Below are 20,442 nucleotides of genomic sequence, written 5' to 3' on the forward strand. Positions count from 1 at the left end.
TTTTTTTTTTAACTCAGCTGGAAAATCTAGGGCTTTTGAGAAAATACTCAGGGCCTAAGCCCTCTAAGCCACCCCTGGCTCCGCCTATGTTGATGACATCCTCTTAATCAACCTTTAAAAGTCCATTATTTTGCATTTAGATTGTTTAAAATGGTCATTTTGGATTCTTCTGCTAGTTTAAACTAAGGGTAACTGACTTCCTGTTTGGAAAGAGACCTGCTTTTTGGCAGATCAAGGATTTTAAAATGGATTTAGCCAGAGAATAGGGAACTTGTAATGGACTGAAAAGGAAATAAGGGGACAGCACATATTCTAATGGTTGATATGACTTAAGTTAATTGCGATTGATCTTGATAACCCAAGTAATGTGGCATGAATACTTGTTACACTTGTTTCACACTAAAATGAACTTGTATTGTCATACCCTATATCTCCCTTGAATAAACACTGATAACTCTTCAAAACTCGGTATACTGCCCAGCTCTAATGTTCTACACAGCCCAGATACTTCAGTATACTGCTATATAACTGTGTAATCTGTTGGTTGATCAAACTAAAGTTCTCAAAGTTGGAAAGAATAAAGTCAGTGTTGCACACAAGCTGCAATCCCATATCCTCTACAAAAACAATAAGTCCTTTCCTGTTTCCAGCTTTCACGCTCACTAGGACCCAGAGGCAACCTCGTACCGGCCAGTGTGGGTTTAGTGCGCGGGGGGTGTGTGGAGGTGGGGGGAGACTACGCTAAATGTCATCCTCAACATCTTAAATAAGAAGAAACACAAAACTAGAAACGTCCTCACGTGACAGCGGCGCGGTGCTATATGAGGAAATAGGCAGCAAGCATCAGGACCAGTCGAGAGTCAGGAAACCTCAGCAGCGCGTAAAACGCACACTCAGTCACTCAGCCACTCACTCGCCGGCTCTTGTTTTCCGCTGTATATCAAGCAACACATGTGAGTTTCTGCCGCTCTACAGGACACGGACAGCTCGAGCCGGAGAGAGGAAACGCAGGTAAACGGAATCTAAGGTTTGACCAAGAAGAGGAAAGGAACCCCCACCCTCCTTTTCACCGCGACCACCTTTTTCCTCACTTCTCGAACCTCTGCTCTCTTCTGGAGACACAAGTTCCTCAACCAAAGAGGGATGCTGCATGTTCTCGAGCCGCACTTGCACTCAGAAGGAACCTAAAAAGTGCACCAGAGCGGATTTACTCCATCCGAAGCAAGGTATACACCGATTCGTTATTTCAAGGAGCGTTTTGGCGACTATTACGCACGGTTACGCTTGATTTTTGGAAGGGGCGTTTGAGCAGTACGCATAGCCTTTGCATCCTGATTGTTCCACTACATTTAAACACAGAAGAGCTGAACATATTCAGTTTTGATCCCCCCTTTATCACCATCAAGCATCATTGTTGTTGATTTGATTGCAGTTATCACAGTAACCTCCTTTGTCATTCTTCCCGCAGCGCACCAAAACGGACACTTTTAGTGACTGGAGGATCCGCGCGCTTCATAAAATGATCCCAATCGGCGACGTGATAACATGTCGCATCTCTTCTGGTGTTTGACACGTTTGAGGAGCGACTAAAGAAACTGGAGGAGGGCATAACAAAGTCTGATCATTCATCCCGAGCCCTGCTGGCACCTTTTTACTGGAGTCCGAACAACAGATCGCCGTCCAGATGCAGTTTCGACTCTTCTCCTTTGCTCTGATCGTATTGAACTGTATGGAGTACAGCAACTGTCAGGCGCCTTCGCACCGCTGGAGGAGAAACAAAAGAGGTAACGCTGCGTTTGAGTGTGCAGGTCTTAGGGGAGCATCTGTGGTCAGAGAGTTTCTGTGGGTCACGAGAGGCAACTGCCCCAAACAAGCTTTCTCGCACATTCTCTCCAAGTTTGTCCTTTTTAAATCTTCTTTCACCAGTGCGCATACATCATCTGTAGGTTCCCATAGCTCTCAGTGCGCACAAGCAGGCGGGAAGTCAAAGAATAAAAGTAAATAGTGCTGATTTTTGAGTTCTGATTTTTGAAATGCTCCCTTTATGGCGCAACGCGGATTCTAGAAATTTGGGCTAAATATTTTTTATTCGACTAGCACTCAGTCTTTCAGCATCTGAAGTAACTTTTAGACCCTTTGAAAGAAGATTGGTCAATATTATGTAACGATTTAAGAGCCGGTAGCTAATGCGTAAAATGTGCGCAAAATTGGCCACGCGTGTGGCTTTCCATAATGAACATTAAAACATGTTGCGCCAGTGGATTGGCTAATAGTGTTTAAACCACGCTGTCAGACGGGCTATTAACGCTACCTCTCTATGCTGTGGCCCCAACAAAAGGCTCCCTATATTATTTACATGTGAAACTGCTAAAAAGCTGCTGGCGCGGATCCGTCTATAGAGAGCTGGTGGCTTATAGCACGGGGAGGGGAGGGGGGGGGGGGGTCGTATTGTGTGAGTTGTTTAATGAATAGATACGGAATCCCCTTCCTCTGACTTATGAATTGCACATCTCCACTCCAGCTCCCTAAGCTGGTTTTAATTGATCTCATAACCACTTTGAACAGTTGGTAGGAAACCCGCATAACAATCGCTCAGCGGAGGCGCAGGGGTTGAGGAGGGGATCAGCCCCTTTGTAAATACTACTCCATACTCTGAATGAATGAGGAGACAGTGGGATTAGGAAAGTAGCCCCCTGTGAGCTGTCCTTAGACCTGTGACATAACATCCCCACGATCTGATCGTTCAGGGTGACCATGAGAGGGGACTGGGTCTGGGTTGCGCACGGAGAGCTTGCTGACAGTGGTGTAGTGCAGAGCATACGGAGTATGCTCTCTTACTTTTCTAAACCTACTCTCTTAGGGTGGCACAGGCTCCCAAAAAAAAGTGATTGGAGTAGATGGGTGCATTGCTTTATAATGCACTACCACTGAAGAATATGGAATTGTTAACTCATCAATGTGCACTAATGTTTTCCCAGCTTAAAGTCCTGTGGTGATGGTAACGTCTGCTCTTCTTTCTTCAGTTTATTGACATTGTGCAAATGCAAAATGCACATTTGTAAGTGAACTTACTCTGCATGATGCTCATGCATGTCTAAAACAGGGTGGTTTTCTTTTGCAGGATGGGCTGCTTTAAAATTATGGGGGTTAATAAAGAGTGCACCCACTTCTGCAGGCACCACAACACCACTGCTTATGGATGACTTTTTAAACGTCCGCAGAGTGTGGCAGCACAGTAGAAAAAGTCATTTAAGTCAAGGGAGAGGGGGTCTTGTAAATTGTACAGCAATCACAGATTTAATCATATGCACTGCGTGCCAGGGGGAACCTCCACACTCTGCAAGCCCTCCACTGCCCATCTGCAAATAATCAGGCAATCACTGCGGGGTACTGGCACACACACGTTTTTCAGCTCCTCTCTGTGTTTCTTTCTCTCAGGACTGTGTGATCTTAGATAGTAGGAGATGGAATGCAATTTTCTTGGTATGATCAATCTTTTTCCCTGTTGGAACTGCTTGAAACCGCGGGGTGTTTTGGACGGTCAAGCGGCAGACCCAGTGTTAGAATTTGTCCAAAGGTGCTTGCTGTGTGGAGAGAAAGAGAGAGAGAGGGAGAGGGCGAGGAAGGGGGGGGGGGGCAACCGGAGTGGATGAGATCAGGAGGTTAACTTACACATTTGACCTAAAGAACAGCTTTAGGCTGAGCACTATAAGCTACACATTGTTACAGCTAAAACGGATGTTACACTTGTCAAACTAATCCCATGCAAATATGTACAAGTTTCCCCCTTACAGTGATGCTGAGAGTGAAAATGAGTGAGGGGGGGGCAGCAGCCCTTTGGGCCAAAAGTGCCATTCTTGCAAGCGATGGCAGCCGGCCAAGTTTTCGGTATTTGCTTCCTTCCTTTATTTATCACGGTTATATTGAAAGAAGCATGTGTAAGAGATCATCGTCCAATAGGCCCAGAAATGCTTGAATATTTTCTTAGCCCTCAAGGTTCCTGTGACAGCTTTATACACGGCCGGTCTGGCATGCACAGGGAGCAGTCCAAAACTGGAGAGAAGTGTTGAGACTCAGACATGTTTGTACCTCACTTTTTGCTCCCCATGTGTAACATAATTCAGCTAATGCCTTTTCATTTTACATGCATGAAAAAAGTTAAAATACTGCTCGTGTGCAGCCACATAACCGAGTGAGGTGCAAGGGATTGAGATGCCATTATAATTAGGGGATGTCAAGGAGAAAAACAGCCATTGCTTATGACTCGAGTCTCCTAAAATGTACGAGTAGAGGCAAGATTGGGATCTTTGTGTGGTTTTTGGGCTGATCTTGTCTTGCTCCCTCACTGTATGGCATGACCCAACCCTCCTTTTGGCCTCAGTAGCTGCACATATACATCATTTTCATGTAAAACAGATGACAAAACATATTAAATTTACACCTCCTTACTCCCTATCCTGCCCACTGGAAGAAGGAAAATGATGCCAATGAGCCTTTCTATGATATCATAGCTAGACACAAGGGCAATACTTTTCATTTTTATTCTCTGGCTAATGATGCCACCTGCTGACTACATAAAATCAGGCTGGACTACCAATGCAGCCTGGAGGAACAGAGACGCACAGTGGGCCCCTAAGGAGTTTAAACAGGTAATGAATGGGTAATAGCAGGAGAAAGTGGTGAAAAGTTGCCATGTGATACTGTTAACCCTTCTGTGTGCGCTCACAAATCCTGAATCTGAATTCCCAGCGGGGTGGAGTGTGTTTCAGATCATATTCAACGGTGTAATCTGTTACTTTAACAGCGTTCCCAGATGTTCTGAAGGACAAAAGTGATTGGATGAAGCCTGTGCAGTGTGGGAATTTGGAGGGATTGAGGTCAGAGATGCATGACTTTCTGTGCAGTTGATGACAGTCCACAAAAAGAGGTGTTTTTGAAGCCAGAATACACAAAAATATTGATTTGTGGCTGAATATTACTTTCTTTTATCAAGCAAACTTAACCCTCAGGTATTTGACTTTCATGAGTTAGCTGTGTGGTTTATTTTCGCATAATAAAGCAGCATGGTTTGAAAATATTTGACACTGGAACCACCAGGGATCTCCATATACCTTAAACAGCCAGCGGATCAAATTTATCCATAATAAGAGTGCTTTGGTTTTCATTAATAGCACTGATCATGAGCAATTAACTAGATTACTGTGGGATGATGATCCATAACATCCAAAATCATCTTAGGACTGATCACTCAGTCCTGAATCTTCTCCAGCATCAGCTTCTTCTTCGCTCAAAGCACCGAGAAAAATCTACTGACATTTCACAATCATAAATCATCTTTTTGTCTGTCCATGCTGACGGTTGATCTAGTAGTATGTTCCAAATCAATATGTCTATGAGTACACTTTATTGCAGTGGCTATACTTCAACACGCTACACAGCACTTAAACACAGCAGGGGTTGTTACCTTAAATAGTGTACTGCAGTTTTGCAAAACAGGACGTGTTAACTTCCTTTCTTCTCCTTGTACTTCTTTTTTAAGAGCAAAATGCAAAAAAGATATGAGGCAATTATCATCTAAGTTCAAAGGCTACTTTCACCCACCATTAAAGGGATAATACTATATTTTTGAGGTGCTTATGTAAGGTACTTGTCAATAGGAGTGGCATCAGCCTGCAGTGATTTCAGTGTGTGTTACCCCTTTAAGAAGGACTCGCTGGTTGTACCAGAAGGGAAGCTGGGCTATTCAGTGTAATAGATGGGTACAGTTTCTCTATGTAATTTAGTGAGTTTTAGGTAAAAACGGGTGAAGACACAATGTTTGCTCAAATGCACCCTGATTATTTTTCACCAAGAAAGCTTCTGTGTTTGGCACTATTTTGCAATGCAAGATTCAGCAGTGTGTTCTTCCACCATAGCATATTATCATCACCTGATCAGGCATTCATGTTTCAACAGAGACAACAACAAACTAAACTAAAACTAGTTATTCCAGCTTCCTTATCAACAGCTGACACGCTGTTTTCAAGTAATCATACTAGCTGACTGTAGCTTTATCAGACATCAGAAGAATAAAGCCACAGCCATGAACTTACTTGAATGGCAAGTTTCCATTAAGCTTTTTCCATCTGGGTTAGTTTTTTACCATTTATCCCCGGAAAGTTTAAGAAGGTCCATAAAACCCCAGTGTTCAGTAAGACAGGGAACTCTGGATGGCAAGTGATGCAGGCTGCTTGTGTCTTTGAGGCGCTTTCCTTGATCAGAAATGTCCTGGAGGGGGCAGGTGGTCTAGTGGTTAAGTTGCACCCAATGCACGCAGGCGGCCCGGGCCAATATCCGGCCGGCAGCTCCTTTCCTGCATGTCTCTCCCAAATGCTCTCATTCTTGTTACGGACACTACCCTCCCCTGACTAAAGGCATAAAAAGCCCCTCTTAAAACAACAACAAAAAAGAAAGAGTTGTGAAGTCCCACTCTTGACAGCTTGTGTTCATGGGTATGAGCTCACAGTTCCACACCTACACCACCGGGTAACTTCTCTTTTTCTTCCCACTGAGTCTCCATCTGTAAGTTTTTCCTGTTTATTTTGCCTCTTAATAGCATCTCCTCTTATCCACAGTAAATGGCATGTTATCGTCACTAGAGTCTAAACTGCTAATTATAGTTTTGCTTTAGTTTAGTTTGTTGTTCTTGTCTCTATTGAAGTCGAGACCCCAACAGCTGATCAAGAGATGCCTATAACACTGTAACACTGTAGCATGTAGCTGAATGTTGTATTGCAAAATAGTGCCAAGAGGCTTTCTAGAGGAAAATGAAAATGCCTCAAAAATTTTTTCAAAGAGGGTACATTTGAGCCAACGTTGATTTTTGGCCTATATTCACACACAAGTCACTAAATTACACTGAGAAACTATACCCATCTGTTAAGCTGTACAGCCTAGCTTTGCTGCCGGTACAACCAGTGCCTCCTTCTTAAAGGGGCAACACATGCTGAAATCTCTGGAGGCTATTACCACCACTATTGCCAAGTCTCCCCAAATATGAAATTCAAAAATACCAAAATATCCCTTTAAACTTATGTAACTTTTATTTTAATTTAACTTTATTCTTTAAGTGAAAAGTAACCTATTTTGTATTAAGTGCCTTTCCTGGATTGAAATGTGCTGCCATTGCAAGTAACTGGTTAGTGAGCTAGTGGATGCTAACGTAGTTAGCACACTACCATGCTCACCAATATGGTGCAGCGGGTGCAAAGTCTATCGTTCCACGTTCAGTTGTTGAATAGTGTTGAGTGCCAGTAGTACACTGCATTTGAGTATACCTGTCAGTGTGAACAAGCTTTGCACTCTTATGCATTTAAGATGTTAGGTTTTTAGTACAAAAGTGCATGATTTGGGACCCATTGTGTAACTTCTGATTGGGCAGTGCAGTGGCACTGGCAGGAGGACAATCCAACGTACATACAATAACCATTCGAGCGTATGAATGTTATGTATATGTTGACACGTGTACTTACACTTCACAGAGACAGACTAACGGTGCATGTACTGCACCAAAACTCAGATAAACCACACATGCAGAAATTTTAGGCATGTTTGGGCCAAAAATTGAGGCTGAGGTAAGGTGTGGAGATTAAGCCACCTAAGGGCACCATCAGGTGGGAAGGAGGATTGACACAACCCTGGTTGTGCTCTGGATGGCCTTGCATATTTCTAGGAGATTGGAAAAAATATCCATTGATAAAACAACAAAGTCCACACCTTTAGGGCGGAGTAAGGGGTAGATGTGGTGAATAAGAAGCCTAGGGTACTGTGTGGGAGGGAAGTAGGGCTGCCACAAGCTCCTGGTTGTGCTTTGGATGTCCAAGGAGCACAAAAACCACTGGCAATCTCAGGGCGTATTACCAGGGGTGAAAAGGCCCGGATCAAAAGAGATGCTGTTGAGCTTGCAATCATTTTTTTTATAACACCAGGTGCTCCAAAATTGACTATTAGGAAAAGTCAAAGACTGACACGCAAAGTTAGACACAATCAAAAAACAACCATGGCAAAATGTTGCCAATTGCAATTCTAGTGTTAAAAATGAAATGCTGTTTTTGCGGTTATACAGTTAAGATTTGTTGTATTTTAGGTTCAGATAAGGATTAAAACAGTTCCCTCTTTTTCTTAGCCCAAGGAAATCAAGCCTCAGTGTGCTGAAAGCTCACACAGAATCCCAGGTTTGTGGGTGTAAGTGTTAATGTTGGAACTGGGTACTTCAGTGCAATATAATATGTTGATTAAGTGCCTAGTGAGGAGAGGGAACGCTCCAAGAGGCTGCTTTTAAACCAGCCTTGCCACTCTTGCCTTTGGAAAAAGTGAAAAAGCTCTGCAGATGGCATGTCTGTTAACAAGGCCTTCTCACATGATGCCACTCTAATCCAGGTGATGTGAGCCCTGCATCCTGACTTTTTTATTCCGTGAAACAGGAGGAGTTTGTTTTATAAACATGAAACACCAAATTGGTCCCTTACAGGAAATGTTAAAAAGCAATCTGACATTTGACAGCTTGGAAAAACAGCATTAGCAGCCGCCCCCCCTCGTTCTTGTTGTCCTCAGAGTTGGTGCTGGTTGAGGAGAGGTGGGGGCTTTTTAGGGGATGAGGAAGGCGCATTTAAGCAGATCAGCTGGAAACGGCTGAATGTGAACAGCATCACCTGAGAGGGATTACAGCGAGCTGAGTCTTGACCTGAGCCGGAGCTCCGGCGTCAAGGAACAGAGCTCTGTCTTTTCTCTCCCAGGCCCCATCAGCCGAGCCTCGATACGGTGAAATCTGTGAGAAAGAGAGAAGAAGGGAGATTTACAGATACATAACAGGTGCATGCTGCTGATGCTCTAATCAAGACATCAAGTCCAGAGTGACACATGCTCCCCCTCCAGCCTCACCCGCCCCCGGCTTCTCCACCAATCACGTCCACGCTCTGTCTCAGGGATTATCATGGCCATTAAGGACAATGATTCACTTATGCGCTGTATTGATAAATCACATTAGTCTGACCCAGCCTCCGAACTCTGTCGAAAGACTAGCTCCTTGTTTGACCTACTAACCCATGCATGTCGATCCTGGTCTGTAGCGCAGCTCCTGCTCCGAGTCACAGCGGTATCAGATGAAGCCGGTGAAAGGCTCCTCAGTGCGCTCATGCCATGCTACACTGCCGAAAAGCTCAGCAGAGGAAAAAACATGCAGTGGCATGAACTTTCTAGAGAGAGAGGCACACAGAGAGATTCTTTTTGGGACCACGTGACGAAGAGGGGATGATCCGTTTCACTCGTTCTTGGTTTTCCCCCTTGGCAAAAATTCAAAACTAATCTCCCATCTTTCCTGTATCTGAAAATGTAATAAATTCTAATCAGTTTAATTGGCTAAATGATTCTTTCTGTGGTAGATTTGTGAATGGAGTCAGAGATGAAGTTGCATTGTTCACCCATCAGCTCTTTGCTCCATTCTGTGTTCATTTTGGCCGCTATTAGCTACAATTTTTAGTCCTAAGATTAAAATGCATTCTAATTTTAACAGCCATGTTGTAAATTTAGTATAACATGTATATACTTTGATTACTTTGCTTGCGATTTTTCTAGGGCTGTCAAGAACAATCACATTAATCAGGATTAACTAAGATCCACAATAACTGCATTCATTTTGATCTTTTTCAAGTGTGATTAATTTTAACACTCTTTGTTTAAGCCATATCTGCATCTCCCTGCAGCTACCGTGATTTAATATTAGTCTACCACTGCTCCTTAAAGTATCATTTCACCTAAAAAACTCACAGATAGCTCATTGGACAAGTCAAAAGTCATCTGCACCTTGTGTTATCAAACATTTACCTTTTCACTGCTCCCTTATTTCCTTTTCAATCCATAACCAGTTCCTTTTTCCGTGCTTGAGTTTATCTCACAATCTCCAATATACCTATTAAAGCATGTCGGAATCCATCAAGAGGTCAATTACCCTTAGTTTTAGACAGTAGAAGAATACAACAAAACAAAAATAACTGACCAATCAGCGCCATTTGAGGAGAACAAGGTAGTAACTATGGCAGGGTTTAGTTGTACTGGAAGATGATATCAATGGCTGTCGCCAGTGTAACTATTGGCTCAAATGCAGTTATAGTATAGTGATAGTTTTATCAGAAATGGACCACATTTCTTTATTTCAATCAGGAGAGACTAAATAGGAGTTTAACAATGATTTATTTGACAGGTTTGGAAATGTTTGAAATAGTGAAATGGTGAGAACAGATGCCATCATGATGTCTTTATGAACTTGAAGGGGTAGTGAGGGCAGCAGGATAGCATATCCCCATGGGTGGTCTAGATACTGGTGGTGGTGATGGAAGACTTCTGAGAAGCTTGACCCAGTCACGATGAGATGGCTTGGAGATGGTGCTTAAGGGATGCATGTCGGAGCTGGACTTGAACATTGATGAGATGTACAGGAGGTGGCTGGGATGGAGGAGGGTTCCAGAGGTTTCACTGAAACAACTGATCTTGGAGGGGAGGAGAACATACTTTAAAATATGATAGCAGCCGGATGATTAGACCAAGAGAGGTTGTGGCAGAATGGGATTGGCTCAGAATGTAAGTGAGCAGACGCCCATACCAGTAGGAACATACAAGAAACAGTCTTCCTGTTTGGCTAAGCTTCATTAACTTAAAAGCAAAGAACAGCGCTGAAAGCTTTCATGACAGAAAAGATGTTTTAGCTGTTCTCTTGACCTACTTCTGTATGAGTCTGCAATATTTACTGGCCAGATCTAGTACTGTGAGCCGGTACATAGGCTACAATGGCTACCTGTGTAGTGATTAGCTTGGATGTAGCTATAGTTTAGCAGTGGTTTTATCAGAACTGAACCACATTTCTTTTTTAAACAAGGACAAAGAGCCCCACTCAAAGCTTGTTTTTGCATTTCTCCTGACTGGCCTTGTCATAAGTTTTATCTACCAACAAACGCCACTGTTCATGAACTATGATAGTATGTACTTGCCAAGCTCATTTTACTCACATGAGCTCTCCATGCCTACTACTTCATTTTGTCTTGCCACTTTGATTGGCCCATAATGAATGTGACAGACAGGATGTTTGTCCAATCACCTTTCAAGATTTTTTGCAAAGTCCTGCCATTCCCAAACGCTTTGTATGGAATGTGAAATATATCCTTGCAATGGACATAAGAAATAGTCTGTCATTTCAGGTTGACATGAAAAGTGTTTTGAATTCATAAAAGTGGAATTTTAAGATGCTATAAATGGGATGAGATTAATTCGGATTAATTACAGAAGTTCTGAGATGAAGTGCAATCAAAAATTTGAATCTTTTGACAGCCTTAGTTTTAGCAGTTTTATGCAAAGCAGAGAAATATCATTTGAAAGTCCAACAGTCCAGCTCTAACATTTTAGTCTTGTTATGGTCTCCTTGACAAAAACTGAACTTACTTTTCCATCATCAAAGATCTATTTTCAGCTAAGCCTCCTTATAAAAAAGGTAGACCAAGATCATTTTTTGTTACAGTTTTGGTAGACGAAATTAACGCTTGCTCCATTACACAACAGTGTTTTTTAATGTCTCTGCTTTCTTTACATCCCAGCAAAGCCTTACAGCCTTCATTGTAAGCATTTATTTCCTGTTTTATTCTCAAATACACAAGGGATCTTCTCCTGCCCTCCATGATTGTCATCAGAGGCTCACATTCGCTGGTAAAGCTAAATGCCAAACAGATGGTTTCATTTCAGGCTACATTTTTACCACACTGTAAAACTTCATTTTTTCCGGAAATGTGAAATAAAACTTACTTATTGTATAAAATCGTCTAATACACTCCATATTTCCTCATGCTGATTGGAAACTCCTGAGTGGTATACAAAAACTGCAGTGTCCTTCCTGAGCGCAAGGGCGATTTTCTACCTCTTACCTATGCCCGCTCGCTCAGTTGCACACTCCCCCAGAGCAATTACACCTTAATACGTTTCCTTATAAAGCTCCTAAATGTGACCAGCCAATTTGGTCCGATTCTCTCAAGTTTATTGGGCTGTAAAAAAAATCTAATGTGGGAATCATTTGTAAGTGCCACACATAAAACAACAACACAAAAGGAGTATTTTTTGAAAAAATGACTCATACAAGGGCTTCACAGGTAGGAGAGCTGCCCAGAGCGGAGATGGAGCCCCTCAGGCTTTCACTGAAACACACTTCCAGACTACTTACCTCTCACATTACTAATACACACCTCAATGAAGAGCTGTTTAGAGGGAATGACGTAGATACAACAGGCATTCATTGTGTTTTCTGCACAATGAGGTGAGTCCAGGCATTGTTTAAAAAATTGAAAATTTCCCCCTTTCTGCTGAAAATATTGGTAGATTGAACTTGGACATTTAGAGAAATACACTTAAAGCTTTGTGCTGAGCGCTAATTAATTTCGCTCAAGCTGGATAATCGTGCTGATTTTTAGGCTGATTCCAATTTTCTGACCAAAATCAGCAAAGGCCCCATTACCTGATGGATAAATTAAATATCTAGACAAATTTTCTTAGGGTGTTGAGTGTGTTAAGAGATCTTTCCCCCTCCGATCTGTTCGTAAGATGATCAGAGCTGCTCTGAGTAGAGATCATGAATATCAGACATATTCAGGATCAGAAATCATGTTCTGTGGGGAACACTGAGGATCGCTGAGCTGGATTATGTTCTAATGAAATCCATTTAACCTTTGTGTTGTTTAAGGGTAAAATAAGTTACCCATTCCAGTCTTAATGCTGTTCATGGACATTTCTGGCATCTAATTGTGCTATTTTCTTCTTCTCTAAATGTTGTTTATGCACAATATAATGGGAGTGGTAGTTTATAAATGGGAGAAGATGAGTGTGAGTGGTTAAACTTCTCATTTTACGGGAAATATATCACTATGTTCCCAACATCTTAATGGTTTTCTTTAAAATACATTAAAAGCTGTTTTCTGCACATTTTTGCTGCTTTTTAGGCTGTGCAGACATCTATACTAAAGATTAATCATGTTTACAATGATGCAGCAACTTTAGCGATAATTATGATGGTCAGTAACCTCATATTTAGAAAAGCAACCAATAATAATTGGTGCATTTTAATAAAAATGAGTGCTTCCCAGGGATTAAATGCTGTCTTTCTGCACTGTGAAAAGAGAAAACCTTGATATTAACTAAGTATGGGATGAGCAACAGGTTGTTTTTTCATGCAAAACATATTTTGAGTGTACAATTTTGTAAAGCTGTTTTATTTTAGAAGTTCAGTGACTTTGGGTCATGTTTGACCCACTGGACAAGTGTAGACTACAGGATGATAAGACAACACAGGTAAAAGAAAAAGGGTACTGATTACCCAGGGCCATAGTAGGGAGGGGCCCTTGAGAAACCTGCAATGAAAAGTGTCATAAGTGTAGTAATAAGTGTCAATATTGAATCAAAAGCAACTAAATGAGTTGCTCAACAGACTGAAATTTGTATCAAATAGAATAAAACACAATACTGGGGCCCCATCCTCTTTTAAAAATGTCTAAATAGTGTAGTCCAACGCTGCAAAATAATGCAAGTAAATTTGATTGAACTAAAGTAAAAATATTGCCCATAAATTGGGAATTTATTGTTCAAAAATACATTAAAAGCATAGATATTTGTAAAAAGATGCTAAATTTGATGCTTGGCTAGCTGGTTATGAGGGGCCCTGTGTAGTATTCTTTCTGGGGCCCCAAAATCCCTAGCTACACCCTTGGTTAAAGCACCTTTTAAAATGCCACACAGAGAAGCCCACAATTATTATGTAACTATTTTTCTCCTAGAAGCAGATACCAGAGAAACACTTGAGCCCAACAAAGTAATCTCACTGGCTAAGAAAAAGGTCAGCTGTAGCAGATATTTAGAGGGCCCCATGTATAGAGAAAGCAGCAACGTTCAGTATAGAGAAATAAAGCCACTAAGAGAGTGAGTGCAAAAAGCTGTAGTTCTTCTAGTGTCCACTTGAGGCTGGCTACAGAAATGCCATAATGCACATTCACTATATGTTAAAATGCTGATTTTTACAGTAGAAATAAACATGTTAACAGTCTGGTTCAAAAATAACATTGATTTAAATGGTTCATGGGCCATGCCATCCTGTCATCTGCTTGGTTTTTAAGAAACCTATGAGTTATTTTACTTAATCAGAGGCATAGCTCATATGACTACAAGTCAACACATTTTTTTAGGCCTGCCTCAGCTCCTCCTCTTCGGCTGGTTCTTGATTGGCTGAGATAGTGGGTTCACTTTGGCAACAGCTACAGATAGGCTTCAACAAACGACTTCTGTAACCAATGGGTGAGATCACTCTGACTTCATCCACTACTTTTAACAGTCCACATCAGGGATGGGCATCTTTGGTTACCAAGAGGACTACATTTATTTTACTGTCAATGCCAAATGGCCAAATTCTTAGAAATAGTCATATATACTCAGTGTAACCAGTTTTATCACTAAAAATTCAATGAAAGGAGGAATATATTGTTTTTAGGATCCTTTATAATAACATGATTTATGTTTTTGTGCAAGTGCAAAGACAAATATTGAATTTACTGAGATAAAGACAGAATTCAATCAATTTCAAGCTGCTATTTCATTGCAATGAACATGATAGTTACTTGTTAAAGCAATATTTTTGACTTACATGTTTATTTTTTACAAATGTGTTTAGGGGTGCATATAAAATGTTTTATAGAAAAAAAACAATACAGCCAATTATATATATTTCTTTCTTTCAAGAAATAAATATATTATTATTATTATTTTGATTTCATGATAGATTTTGAATTTTGAAATGTCAATTAACCTTAAATTTGAAACTGACTTGGGGGCCACATTAAATCAGATGGGGCTCCTGGACCACCAGGGGTGGGCACCTGGTCTGCATAGAGGTGACTAAAGTGTTGGTTGTTCTAATGACAGGTAAAGTGCACCATAGATTTTGAGAGCCACCACAAGTGCCCTGTCACTTTGGGTTGTCACACTATCTTAGAACATCTAAAAGCAGCTGGAGTGTTGATCACAGTTTTCAGACTGTTGGCGCAACAACTTAGATGACTTAGAAGATAGCAACCCATGTCAAAACAAGAAATGAATCAGTGTTGAAATGGGCAATCTGGATTCAACACTGACTGCACTTTATCCAAAGTTCAAAGTTATTCCCCTCCAATTCTGAAAACTGTGCTCCTCAATAGTAAAGGCATAAAACCAAAAAAGTAACGTCAACAATTTTGTGTCTTAGAGGAAGCCATGCTTTTTCTTCCTGTTTACACTCATCATGCTAAGCTAACCACCTGCTAGTTGTAGCTTTAAATTTACCATACAGACATAAGATTGACTGATCTTTTAATCTCCAAAATAAGCAAACCATTTTTTCCATTTTAGCTTCCAAGCTTACTAACCAGTCCATAAAACTGATTCCCTGTTGTATCATGAAAGTTGTGGGAGAGCCCTGTAGATGATGGGCTCCATGAGTCGTTGAAAGAGTTCTAATGTTTCTAACATAACACTGTATCCACGCATGTTTGCCATGTCTGTGCGTTCTTCTGTATGCGTGCCGTCCACTACCTACTTTGCATCGATCTGTAAAGCCTGGAAACCTGAAACTCCAGCAGGCCCCCTGAGAAAATACACTAACCTGTGCAGAAACAAACACACTGACTAGTTTGACGCTGGAGTCTGTTTGCATCGATGCCTGTCTGAATACCTGCAACAGCTAGGCATGGGGATCTGATCATGCCCACCCCTTAACACCCGACAGATGGACAAGACTCCTTTATTCCCCCCTCTCCTTGCTTTTATGGGACCTCTAATTATGCTTACACGCCACATCAAAATAAGCTCAGCATGCGATGCCTTTGGTATGGAGAGGAAGTGAGCTGGTCAGATGCAATAAAGGGTCTCTCTGCAGAGCTCGCCTGTAATTTGGCAGCCTGAGTATTGAAGTGGGAGAGGTACAGGTAAAGGTGCAGCTGCCCTCCCTATCGCCTACTGATTGTTTTTCATACTAGCTCTCATTTGGAGTTAAAACAAATCTGTAAAGATGATACATGGATGATACATTGGTGAGCCTTTCTGCCAATTTTCAATATGATTCAATGAGGATGCAAATAAGTTAGGATATCTATCCCTATTGTTGATGCCTGTGAACCCAGGACCTTTGTTTGGTTTTGATTTGACTTTGGCACAGATTTGGATAAATGTTGGTACCTTGGCACCTTTAAGGAAAACTTGCTCTTGGAATTATGCTTGGACTAGTTGGGACAAGAGCTCGGGTAAGCCTTACACTGGTTGTTTTCTCTGAGCTTTGTCAAAGCTGGCTGTTGCTCATATCTCATAATTCTTAGGCCTTGTGGTGTGAGGATAGGAAGGCCTCATGGCTGCCTGCGGAGTGCAGAAGCACCCGGTGTGTTTTTAATCAAGAACAAGGCTGGGAGTCATTACCGGGCCTCAATGTTGGGCTCATTGTCTCTCTGACTCCCTCTGTGGAGAGAGAGGAGGACAGAGAGTGAGGAGGAGGGAAGAGAGGGCAACATAGCGTGCATGTCAGCTGTAAAGAGGTCTTAAAGGGTCATACCCTGAAGATTTATGTGGTCAGAACAGAGGAGGCACAGAGAAAGAAGGGACTGGGAAGTGAGGACACACAGAGCAGTGGAGGTGTGATAGAAAGGGATATGCAACAATATGTACACAGAGCAAAGCAGTTTGATTCTGTGTTGGTCAGCTCCTAATTTTTGGCCTGCTCAGTGTATCGCTTCTGCTACCAGAGTTTCTCAAGATTACATCTCAATATTTATCACCTTTTTGTTCAGTCTTGTGTCAATCAGGGTAATTCTTGCAGTCTGCCACCATCCTAGTTGTCAAGAAACAAGCACATGAGTCATTTTACAGCTTTTTTTTCTCACTAAATGTGGGCAAACAACACAACTGTTGACTGTTTATGAACATGTACACATAATTTTCTACTTTGTCCTAATTGTCTTCCCCATTTTTACTGCTGTGACTCCTGTAATAGCTTCCTTTTCTAGCCACAGCCAGCAAACACCTGGTGGGAGGTTGGCCTGTTGAATTCTAAGCTTATTCTTCAAAGTATCTGTGCTTTACTCTAACTAAACTTATGGCCACTTGGGGGCACTGAAAACAATTTAAAATCCCCAAGAACTTGAGGATAAAGCGATTCTTCTTTGCAAATCCAGAAAAAGGTGCAAAATTTCGAATTGTGTCCCTTTCTAAATTGTTTGTGCAAAGCACATATTATAACGCACATGGTGTGACTAAAAAGTCAAGTTTAGCCAAATCGAACAGTTTAGAAATCACTGTAGACTGTAATAAATATGGACATAGTCTCAGTGACGTCACCCACTGGTTTCTGAAGTGTGTAGTTTTGAAAGCCAACATTCCCAAACACCATATTGAAAGCATCTTCTCACACACACTTTTAGTCAACCTAGAGAAAGCCTAAAAGTTGGAGCTGATGCTGGCATTTAGTACCCTAACAAGCAGCTAGGCCCCACCTGATCAACCATGATCCTAACCATGCCAGTGGTTCTCAAATGGTGTGGCCTTGAAGCAAGTCTTAGTGTGCCTTGGGAATTAGTTTAACCTTACATTATTACCACAAATATACAAGAAATAAACCTGTAGCGTTAGTTCAGGCAGGTCACGGAGTCAAGCCCCTCCATGTAACTGAGATCAGCTGATCTCACACAAGTCCTCATCAGCTGACAGCCAGCTGTTTTTTTCAAAGCATGCTATTGGCTCACTGCCTTATATTAAACCCCTTTTAGCCTGGCTACGCTTCTCTGCCCCCTTTGCAAGCTGCTTTTTGCAACCCTCCTCCACCTCAGCTCCTCCTCTATGCTTTATCTGAATTAATCACTGTCATTCTGTTGTCATGATGCCAGCTCTGCTCTGGGTTTATTGCTGCTTCTCTCCCTGCCTCATGCTTTCCTTGTAGGCACAAGAAGAGCAGGAATGTGTGCTGTATCTGCTTGATGCTTTCCACGTAGGGAAAGGGCAGGGGGATCCCAGAGCAGCTACACTGCCTAACATAAATAACAGCAATGACAGCAAATGAATAACTGCTAATAAAGAGAGAATTTATAAACAGCAGATCATGTGTGTTTCTTGACAACGTGGTCCTGACTGAACTAAGGATACTGCTACAGTGGCTATTTTGCATAGATATGAATATGGTGTGTCTTGAGAATTTGGCTTCATCTTAAGTGATCCTTGGGAGAAAAGTTTGAAAACCACTGGTATAGTCACAGCCGATCATCGGTCGTCAGGCATATCCCCACACTGACAAATAGGACAGCATTTGGTGACATTATAAAATTCCCACTTCCAATCTTTTTTTCCCCTCTGTGAATCTTCTCTTTACAGACAGAGAAGCTAACGTTACCGTGATTATTTTCTTGACATGTACCACATTAGTACCTCAAGTTCTATGAAGGATGGCTGGTGTGGAAAGTCCTCTGTATTGATACAGCCCAACTTCCAAAGCAGTTGGGGTTGATTAGATTATTCCTTCTGTTCACCTTGGTGAACTGGGATCATTGTTCCATAGTGGTGACCCATCAATCAGGACGTTAAAATGAAGAGTGTACTGATGACGGCTCTATTGAGTGTCAGGTTTGTTTAAGGTCGCTCACTACTATATAAGCCTAAAGCTAGCTTCTCCTCCACTGCACCAAACATCCACCAGCATGGGCCCAGCCCTGTTCTTAGTGATACAGTGCATGTCTGAACCAGTGGTTGTGTGGTTGTGGTCTTTGTTGTTGTTTGCCTTGGTGTTGTTTAAACCGGTGTATGTTTCTGCGCTTTGCCTTGGATGCACGCCATGAAAGCTGAGGACACAGTCCCACACAAGCACACAAACAAAAAAGCGTAAAAGAGAGAGCGTGGAAGTCTATTTCTGGTGAAAATGTGTATGCCGTATTGTAATTTTAGCACAGAACACATTCATGTAGCGCTTTGTCAAAGAGAACATCAATTGTGGTGACTCGGTTTTGACTTTCTTTCTCCATCAGGGTTTCTCACTAATCTTGTTTTAGGGTTCAGACAATGGAACGAGGCTGCGGTAGAGACAGATGCTAGACAGAAAAGTATAAAGATTTAAAAGAAAAAGAAATCCATTAACATTTCTCAGATTCCTTCCCTATTTTACTCCCTCTAGTTATACACTTGTATTACATCTTGGCTGACTTCTCCTTAACTGGATATTATTTTATTTGGACTGGAGCCAGGTCTCAGGAGCGGCCGCCTTAGCTGTGTAAACAGCTGTCACCAGCAGGAGTCATAACTAATAGGCACCCGTAGACAGGGGTCACATGTAGTTTACATGTTTACCAGCTAATGGCTTTTGAGATGGTACTGCTTTGGTGCAGTCATGGGCAGAAGTGAAGTGTAAGAGACAGTGTGGGTCTGGTTATCATCATGGAGCATTAGGGCACACTTGAATATGAATATGAATATGAGCAGCTATAACAATAAATTCTTCTTGTTCAATGCATTAAAATACATTACACTACAATGCACTGCAACACCAGGATCCAGGGATGGAGAATGGACCCAGTTCTTGCAAGAGGGAAAAGCTCGAAGAACATCAGCATCATGAATCAGATAAAAGAAAGATGTACCTCTGACGGTGAGCTTGGAAATAAAATCAGACTGCTGCTTGGAGTAGCATTTACCCATTACACTGACTCTAGCTGCTGCGTGGCAGTCATCCTCCTCATGTGCTAAGACTGACCTCGAAAAACACTCCCAGGGTCAAGGTTGTCACATGTTGATGCTGTTCAGCAGCCAAAGTCAAGCTCGACAGCATCTCTTTTGTCCCGGCCTTTACATCCCTGGTGATACGCCCAGAGACTGCTGGTGGTTTTCGGGCTTTTGGGACATCCACAGCACGACAAGGGGCTTGTGGCAACCCTACCACCTGCCCCGATGGTACCCTAAGCCAAGCTTACTCACCATGTCCACCTCCTACTCTGCCCTAGAGGTGTGGACTTTGTTATTTTTTAACAGATTATGTTATGTGCAAGGACATTGACCAGGGTGGTGCCCTCAGGCGGTCTTACTCGCCATATCTGCACCTTACTTTAGCCTTAATCTTTTGCCCAAATGACCCTTAAAGTTCTGCACAGTACTGTTAAAAGGGGATGTCTGACAATTAACAATGGGTAGATAGCAAGTAAAGGTCTTTTCACACTGAGTCTGATATTTTTGGATGCATTTTTTTTTTCGGATCCAAAAAAAGGTCCTGCTCTCAAACCTTGCACACTGAGTCTGCTGTGTTTTATTTGTTTTCAGTACGAAAATTCATAGAATGTGGCAAATTCTTTTGTACTGGGATGAAAGTAAGCATCGAGGATGAGCCTGTAA

General features: G+C 41.9%; 1 protein-coding gene across 1 annotated transcript in view; it reads left to right on the forward strand.

Annotated features, from left to right (window-relative positions):
• The first annotated feature begins 869 nt into the window (after positions 1 to 869).
• Positions 870 to 20,442, forward strand: part of rspo2 (R-spondin 2) — a 115,885-nt gene continuing 96,312 nt past the window's right edge. Inside the window, exons 1-2 of the mRNA XM_041794202.1 lie at positions 870 to 1,226; positions 1,469 to 1,784. Coding sequence (XP_041650136.1) covers positions 1,685 to 1,784 — 100 coding nt within the window. The 5' untranslated portion in view covers positions 870 to 1,226; positions 1,469 to 1,684. The remainder of the gene's footprint in view (positions 1,227 to 1,468; positions 1,785 to 20,442) is intronic.

This window comes from Cheilinus undulatus, linkage group 8 (assembly GCF_018320785.1).
Source record: "Cheilinus undulatus linkage group 8, ASM1832078v1, whole genome shotgun sequence".
NCBI classification, from domain to species: Eukaryota; Metazoa; Chordata; class Actinopteri; order Labriformes; family Labridae; genus Cheilinus; species Cheilinus undulatus.